Consider the following 8,509-nt stretch of genomic DNA (forward strand, 5'->3'; position numbering starts at 1 on the left):
TCATGGGAAAAGCTGTTTTCTATCAATCCCTCCCTGCCTTCATTTACTTAAAAAATTTCCTGAGGGTTTTCTGAGGAGGAGACCTCAGAACCCCTGCACTGGCCACTTTTCAAGGCTTCTCTGAGCCCCAGACTTGGGTGTCCCCCCCAAATTGTGTCACTGCTCTGAGAGGAGATGTGGAGCATAATGAGAATATTCCGAGCACTTAAAACAATACTCCTGAAGCTTGAATACACATTGGGATCATTTTATTTCCTCAGAGTTTGAAGCTTTCAGGGCATACTGGAGTCAGTTTTGTACATTTTCTCAGTACCCACTGAAGGTTGGGATGGTTTTTGGTGGTCAAAGCAAAACTGAAAGTTTGGATAACATCTTCATGTGCAACCACACACGTCAGCAACATGACAAACAACACAAGACTCCCAAGAACAACACAAGAGACACCAATGACAAGTCCCTGTTTTTGCAGCTCACACCAGAGCTCTGTGAGTTCATGTGCCCTGGGAGGTGTCACATTTCCCTCTTTGCTTGTGGCATGTCTATCATAGTTTGTCTTCCAGATATTGATCTCCCATAATTAGCCAAGCACCTGCAGCTCCCAGGAGCCAGGTGGGTCCTTCTGCTCAGCTCTGGGTGCCTTTTCCAGCAGTGTGAGCTAAGCCCAGTTTGTTGAGCCCTCTCTTATAACACTGATGTGACATAGGTTAATACTCTGCTTGGCTACAGTCTTGCATCCAGATTAGGCTGCATTGGACCCAGGTGATGGATTTTCATAGTAGAAAAGGTTCAGTTTACATGGAGATGATGAACTGTCCTGATCCAGAGCCCAGTGTGAGTGTGGTGGATGCTCCAGGTGATGGTGGCTGTAGGTACCCAGGATCAGGGCTGAAATCCCCAGAGCTGTGCCAAGGCTGAGCCTCTCACTCACAGCTCAGGGTTCAGAAGGATTCTCAAAATGGCAAATCTGCAGAAGTACTGAAACACCCGAAATGAGGCACCTGAACCCACTGCAGTCCAGCCATTGGCATCAACAATGGCTTTTGAGGGGATGGAAGCCAACAGTCCCCAGCAGCAACAGCACAACCAGCAGATCTTTTGGCACCACAACGTCCTCATGGATCAGGTCCTGCCACCTGTGTCACACAGGGACAGTTCCAGACGGATTTGGAGAGCAGAGCAGTCCTCCCTGCAGCTCTGAGAAGCCCCTGCATGGACAGGGCTCTCACGAGATGGACTCCAGCAGCAGCTCATCGGGGGGCACAGTGGGGATGTCCATGCTGTTTATCTGGCCAAAGAACTTGGGAAGAGACCAGAACTTGAGGCGGGGGAGATTCCTCTTCCTGACGCGGATGTCGTGGGCGGTGTCGGTGCCGGAGGCGCTGCTGCGGCGGGGCGGGAGCCGCGTCCTCAGGGCCACGCAGCCGTGGCGCAGCAGCTGCGCCTGGAACTCGGAGGTCATGAAGTAGTAGAGGACGGGGTCCAGGCAGCAGTTGAGGCTGGCCAGGCACAGGGAGATGGGGTGGAAGCGCAGCGTGCTCCGGTGCAGGGCGCAGTCCCGGATGACGTTCTCGATCACCATCATGAAGAAGGGGAAGTTGATGTGGTAGGGGGTGAAGCAGATGAAGAAGACGGCGGCGCACATGAGGACCATCCTCAGGGCCTTCCGCTTCTCTCCAGCGTCCTGCAGCGCCGTGGGGCCCTCCCGCAGGGAATGCCACATCCTCCACGTGCACCAGGCGATGGTGCCGAAGGGGATGACGAAGCCAAACAGCTCCGCCACCGTCACCAGTGCGATGGCGGCCCCGGGGCTGAGCTGCTTCACGCCCAGGTCCGAGAAGCAGCTGTTGATGGAGTTGGACAGGGCTGGGCTCCTGACGATGATGAGGGGCAGGCAGGCAGCCCCCACCAAGAGCCAGACCAGGGCGCTGATGGCCACGTCGTAGCGGCGCTTCCAGCCCTTGGCTCGGAAGGGGTGCAGCAGGAACAGGTACCGCTGGATGCTGATGCAGCTGAGGAAGCAGATGCTGGCGTACATGTTGAGGTACTTCAGGTAGAAGCACACCTGGCACAGGAAGCTCCCGAAGGGCCAGGTGTGGTTGATGTAGTAGTAGGTGCGCAGGGGCAGCGAGAGGACGTGGGCCAGGTCGGCCACGGCCAGGTTGATCATGAAGATGACGGCTTTGCTCTTCCTGCTGAGGAACCGGCACAGGACCCACAGGGCAGCGCTGTTGGCCAGGAGCCCCGGGATGAAGATGAGGGTGTAGGTGGTGGCGTAGAGGGTGGACTGGAAGGACATCTGGGGGTCAGAACAGTTCCTGGAGGACACGTTGCTCTCCATCCTGGCTGGGTCTCTTCGCTCATGGGGCAGTCACAGCAGGGGAAGGGGTCCTGGAGTGAGAAAAAAGATGCTGTAAAGCCAAAATCTCTCCATGGAGTAAGTGTGCTTTAGGATAGAAGAATCAGTTGTGTGCAAGTCAGTGTGTGTGGGGAAGGGTGACCCCACTCCCAGGGAGGGATTCCAGGCATCCTCCACCCTCTCCCTGCAGAGGTGCTCTGCGGGATCTCGTGAGATGCCCCAATTACAGTGAATACCCTGAGCTCTGTAACATCCATCTCTTGATTGCCAGAGAGCTTCTGCAGCTCCCAGGGTTTTCCAGAACCACTTTTATTTTATCAAGTTTCCCATCACACTCTGTCAAATCGGCGCTCTACATCTACAAGCAATTTCAGCTGGACTGTAAATAAATAGAGATTTGAAATAGATTTAGGCACTGTCTTTGCAGATCCATGCAGGGATCTAATGTGAATCGGCAGCAAAGGCAATAATTAACATCCCCAGGCAGCTGAGGCCAGGGGAGAGCTGCAGACAGATCCATCAGCTCTGGCTCCAGAGTTAAGGGTAGATTTATAAGTTAATAACTGGCCGAACACACGCCAGTTGCTCTGTTGGCCCTGCTAACTCAATTCCAGCACTCCCGGCACATTGTGCAGGCATCGTGCTGGAGCAGCAGGAATTATCCCTCAGCAGCAGGAATTATCCTTCAGCAACTGCTCAGGACATGCAGGGAGACAAATACAACTCCTCTCTAGTTAAAGTAGAAATTATTCTCCTCCATTTACCCATCCCAGCTCACCCAGCGCTGAGGGGATTACTAGCGGGTCATGGGGAGTTCAGGTGTTCCTGCAGTTCACTGGAGAGGTGATGGATTTTGCTGTTCATGAGCAGATCCCAAGGGAAAGAATTTGTTCTTTTGGGAAGAGGGGATTTGGCAGCAGCAGGATACAAACCCAGGGGCTGCAGCATCATCTGGAACAAACAGGGGGATTTTCCCCCTTGGAAATGGAACCTGTGAGAAGTGGGCAGCCTGCCCTGCCCTTCCCTGCCTGGAGCTGGGGCTGGCAGAACCCTCAGCACCTCCTGTCACTGTCACCCAGCCCCTCATCAGCAGTAATTAATTAAGAAGCAGCCACAGTGTTGTTTCCCAGAGCCTGGTGTTTGTCACAGGGATGGATTTCCAGGAGCGAATTCATCCCAATGCTTCAAGGTATCGGATGAAGTCTCCTCGATCCTGCTCTTCCTCATCTGGGCAGCTCTTTGGTGGGGTTACCATGTTTTCAGGATCAGGAGGAAATCATAATTTTAGATATTTTATATTTTTATGTGCAGATAAATATCTAAAATACAGCCATGGCCTCTCAGCTGGCTGCCCCCAGCCTCACCTCTGATGCCAGCGGGGTCAGTGCTCCCACCCTGCTTTCCAAACTGAGCCTTTCCCAATCTGCCTTCCTGCTTTTCCGTGTTTTTCCAGTGGAACTGGGGCTGCTGAGTGAGGGCACCTCTCAGTTGCCGACTGTGCCAGAGCTTTGTGATTGCTCCACTGAGCTGGGAAAGGCAGGGGAGAGTAGGCATATGTGCTGAGGGAAAACTGGGAAACAGCTCCTTGGTCCCTGCAGGGTCCCTGTGCCCCTCACCTGCCCAAAAATCCATCAGGGACTTGTGCCCTTGGCACTCAGTCTGTTTAACCCAGGCAAAGGGGTGGCAGGACTTGTCTTCACACCCCTGCAGAAAATAGAGAGGACAAACTGCCAGGGAGCGTGGGGGATGCAGCTGTTCCCAGCCCCTGGCACAGCTGTCCAGTGACAGAGGTGGCACCTGGTGTGGGCTCATGGAAGGGGTCACAGAGCCCACGGTGTGCCTGCCACACAGCTCAGCCCAAATCCTACACCTCTTCCATGGGGAGCTCCCTGCTGCTTTTCTCCACGTTTTCGACTTTTCCTGGGAGCACAGGAGTGCCTGTTCCTGATGGGAGAGCTGGCTGGCACTCCTGGTACCCCACACAGCTTTGGAGGGCACTGGCAGGAAAGCAGCAGAGATCTCCACCCTGGGCGGGGGTCAGGCCAGGCTTGTTCACCGCAACAATTCCTGGGAAGGTGGAGTTGTACATTTTTTATTGTTTTCCAGTTTTCCCTTTGCCCCACATCCCTCCAGCTTCCCCCTGCCTTGCTGGGGGTGCCAGGACAGAGATGCTCCTGTGGGCTCTGTCTGGGGTTTGGTTCAGTGCCTTTATAAATCTTCTATAAAATGTTCCTGCCGTTCTTTGATTATTTTCCCATTTCATCCATGCATGGATTTAAACACAGGCAGGAGCAGGGAGTGTTTTTTTTGGCAAGGCTGAGTTTTAATCAGCTGAAATTCCACGAGGGAGCCCAATATCAGTGCCCGAGGAGCCAGAGCACTGACTGTGGATGCAGCCCCGCCATTCATTAAACATCAAATAACTGCAATTAATTAGGAGGCCAAGGCAGCTCTTAGAGCACCCGGGGCTGATTTTTGGAGCGTTCCTGGAGGCGAATGTGGCTGGAAACCGCCCGGCTCCTGTGAATCAGCCCGGGCCCCACCCAGCCCCACACCACCGCGGTGTTCCTGCATTTGCTGCTCCCGATCCATTGGCAAACTCGCCCTCATCTTTTCCATGGGCTGCTCGGACAGCCCAGGCTAAAGCTGAGCTCCAGGCATGGCTGGGGAGAGCCCCCCGAGCTGGGGAATGGGGGCAGAGCTGCCTCCCTTCAGCGCTGGGATGCTGGAGGAAAAAGCAGGCTTGGGAAAAAAAAAAAATTAAAAATAATAATAAATCCACTTATGGCTTAAAATGCGGTCTTGGTTTAAGTAGTGGAGTTTTCTGGCTCTGGGGTTGTAAGCAATAATTTTGTTTGTTTAATCTAGGCACTAATAGGAAATGCGTAAATAGAGCTGGTTGCTGATGGCAGCCTCTGTCAGTAAGGACAAAACTGAGGTTTTTTTGGCTAAAACAGCCTCTCCCCATGTCCTCACCCACACCACAGCCTGTCCCAGGCACCGACTCCCTTCACCCACCCTCGGAGACCAATTTGTGGGCACAGCAGAAGCGGCTGAGAATGTTGCACCAGCTCCTGCCCGATAACCATCTCTTGAAGAACTACAGAGAAATTATAAAGTTGCTAAAACTGCACCAGTTTCAGCCTTCTGAAGCAAAGAGCAGAAACGCCACTCACCTTGCTGGGCTTCCCATGCTCCGGGGGGGTCATAGCCGTGCTAGGGAGCAGCCAGCGTCCTGCTTTTATTTCCCACTGCTTCTCTCAGCAATCCCAGCGCCTCCTCGTTCAACTTCCACATGGTTTCGGAGCGCTGGAATCTTGCCGGCATCTGCAGCCCGGTCCGGTGGCTGCAGAACAGGAAATCCTGTATTTTGTTTCTCTTCTCCGCACCAAATGTGTGCAGCTAATGACGTTAAAGCCGCTGGGAAGGCGATGACGTCGTTTGGTGACAGTGCCCTGGGATGGACACCTCGGATTTGTGTCCCCGCTGGGCACAGGGGCTGTGGGAGGGGATGGTGCCCTTCCCTCCGGCTGCTCCTGCTCCACTCCACGGTCACTTTGCCCGGGAAGAGCTGTAAAATACAGGAGCAGCCTCCCAATAAGCGCTCGCTGAAGGAAAACCGAGCGCTCTGCCAGTGTGAGTTACTGGAAGGGAGTAATTTTCCCTCATTTTCTTGGAAGCTTGGTTAGCCTCAGACTATCAAGGCTGCAGGCTAAAGCTGGAGGGTTTGGGCTTTATTCCTGACATAATGTGATGGTTTAAGGTGGAGATTTCCCCCAAAATATTGTTGTTTAAAAAACCCATAACATGCATCATTCCCAACCTTATTCTTTAATTCCTTTAATTCCCTTCCTATATATATATGCACATATAGAAAGTTTTTAGCTGTTTTTCTGCCTGCTGAGCATGACTTCCTTTCTGCAGGGCTGAAGAAGTGGTGTAACTTCATGGTGTGACTTATGAGCTGCCTCTTTTCCAGCTGAGCAGTTTTTACTTGATATCCAGAGTCACAGCTCACGGCCCAGGGCTTGCACAGATAATTTGGCTGTTGGAAGTAACATAAAAATAGAAATACTATTCCTTTTCCTGGAGGTAACATAAAAATAGAAATACTCCTACCCTATTTTTTGTAAATGGTTGTGTAACCTCACAAAATTAATGTGAACAGAACTGTGGAAGAGAAATGAAAGGAGGAAGATCTCATAAACTTGTTACCAGCTCAGGGGTTGGGGTCAGGAGTGCACCAGAGCTGTGGCACCCACTCAGCTGCCAGGTCTCCTTGTGTCCAGAAATCACAGAATCTGAGAGTGATTTGGATTGGGGACCTTAAAGACCCTCTGATTCCAACACCCCTGCCATGGGCAGGGACACCTCCCACTATCCCAGGTTGTTCCAAGCCTGTCCAGCCTTGGACACTTCCAGGGATGGGGCAGCCCCAGCTTCGCTGGGCACCCTAAATCCCCATAGTTCTCATCTCAGAGGATTTGGGAGATGCAAGAGCTGTTTACCATTTCCAGTTTTCTTCCTGTGCATCTCTTCCAGCAGCTGGTGCTGATCCTGGGAAGAAGGAGCAGCCCTTGTGTGTTTGTGGAGCATTCAGAGAGCACAGAAGGGAGGCTGGCACTGTGCCCTGTCCGTGTCCAGAGGGCAGAGGTTAATCCCAAAGTGAAGGGGCTGTTTTATCAGGATATCCTGCCTGGGACATCCTATTTCTGTGTCTGCAGCAGCATATCCAGCCATCCCTGAGCCCTATTTTTAGGTGTTTGTTTCCAGCTGTGCTGCTGGGGAGGGAGAGATCAGTGGATGTCAGACCCAAGTGAGGGCTTTGTAACCAAGCTGAGCTCTTCTTCTGCTCTTTGACTTTTTGGAGAACTTTTGCAGAGGATCACAACATTTCTGGCCACGAAAAGCTGAGGGATTGACAAACCTCATCCTTCCACACACATGGATCAACCTCTCCATTCTTCTTTCAAATTGAGCATGTTTTTGTTTAGCATTTCTGTTTCTCTGGCTCATCCCCAACGTGCCTTTCACACTTGGCAACGTTCTGCTTTCAAAGGCAGAAGACCTAAAATAATTTTTTTAATAACTGTGAGACTTTATCTAAGGCCTCCAGATAAAGGTCTCTTCTCCTGCAGCCTGGAATCCTGTGGGCAGGGGGCCAAATGCAGATGATCAGCGTCTCTCAAGCGCTCAGCATTGAGAATATCTGACAGGATGCACCTGAAGGATGTATGAAAAGCAGGGGGAGGAGGAGGTTTGCTCACACAAAGCAGCTTCACCCTTGTGCAGGGAGCTGAGCAGGGCTGGGTGAGCCCCCAGCTCATTGTCCCTCTCGCTGTCACACAGAGTTCTGTGCAGGGAGAGCATTTTGGAAAGCTCTGATTTATTTTACAGCAAATAATTATCAATGGCTCCCTTACTTTTTGGGCTAAGCCTTTGTCTAATCCACAAACCCAGCATTTTTGGTTAAAATGTACCATTCATCCCCAAAATCTTTTAAGTGCAATGAAGTGGTTTCATGTTTTTGAGCTGTGGGGTTGTTATCCTGCATTTCCAGTATATTTTGTTTTTCCTCTGGGCAGAGAGCTGATAATTTCATTTAAGGGAAGCAAGAGGTACTGCAAGATCCTGCAGCTCAGAACCTGAAGCTGCAGAAAGGCTTTAAATCCCTGAGGAGTTTTTCCCAAATGGGTTTGTCCTCATGCACAGGAGGATGGGAGGTACCAGAGATCTGCTTCTGGTTAGGATGGGGTGGCACTGCAGAGAAACACATTTGCTTTTTGCTAAAAGGTGAATGGCTCATGTTCTAGAGGAAAAGAAATGTGTTTGCCCAGGGCTGTGCCTTGGGGACAGGCCAGTGCAGGTGGCTTGGAGACATCACCACATCTCCATCCTGAACAGTTCCCTTCAGAAGATGCTCCAACCCCAGAAGCCCTTCTGATCCATCTTTCACACCCCTGTGGAGCTGTACCAAACCTCTTGATTTGGTTCAATTCTGCCTTTCTGTAGCATGTCTGTTAAACCAGCTTTTTTGTGTCTGCCCAAGAAAGAAGAAAAGTCTTTTTCTACTCGTGAGTCTGGGCAGCAGGACCAGCACAAGAGATAATCCAGGAGCAGCATCATGAAATTATATTTCCTCTTGTCAAAATA

The 8,509-nt window shown here is 51.6% G+C and overlaps 1 protein-coding gene across 1 annotated transcript; it reads right to left on the reverse strand.

The window, feature by feature from the left end:
- Positions 1–256: 256 nt before the first annotated feature.
- Positions 257–5,741, reverse strand: LOC132079842 (putative P2Y purinoceptor 10). Its single transcript, XM_059482663.1, has 2 exons — positions 5,533–5,741; positions 257–2,388 (listed from the first exon to the last, which is right to left on the reverse strand). The coding sequence occupies exon 2, from the start codon at positions 2,336–2,338 to the stop codon at positions 1,223–1,225; it is 1,116 nt and encodes a 371-aa protein (XP_059338646.1). The 5' UTR covers positions 2,339–2,388; positions 5,533–5,741; the 3' UTR covers positions 257–1,222.
- Between the last annotated feature and the right edge of the window lie 2,768 nt (positions 5,742–8,509).

Source organism: Ammospiza nelsoni, chromosome 15 (assembly GCF_027579445.1).
Source record: "Ammospiza nelsoni isolate bAmmNel1 chromosome 15, bAmmNel1.pri, whole genome shotgun sequence".
Lineage (NCBI taxonomy): Eukaryota > Metazoa > Chordata > Aves > Passeriformes > Passerellidae > Ammospiza > Ammospiza nelsoni.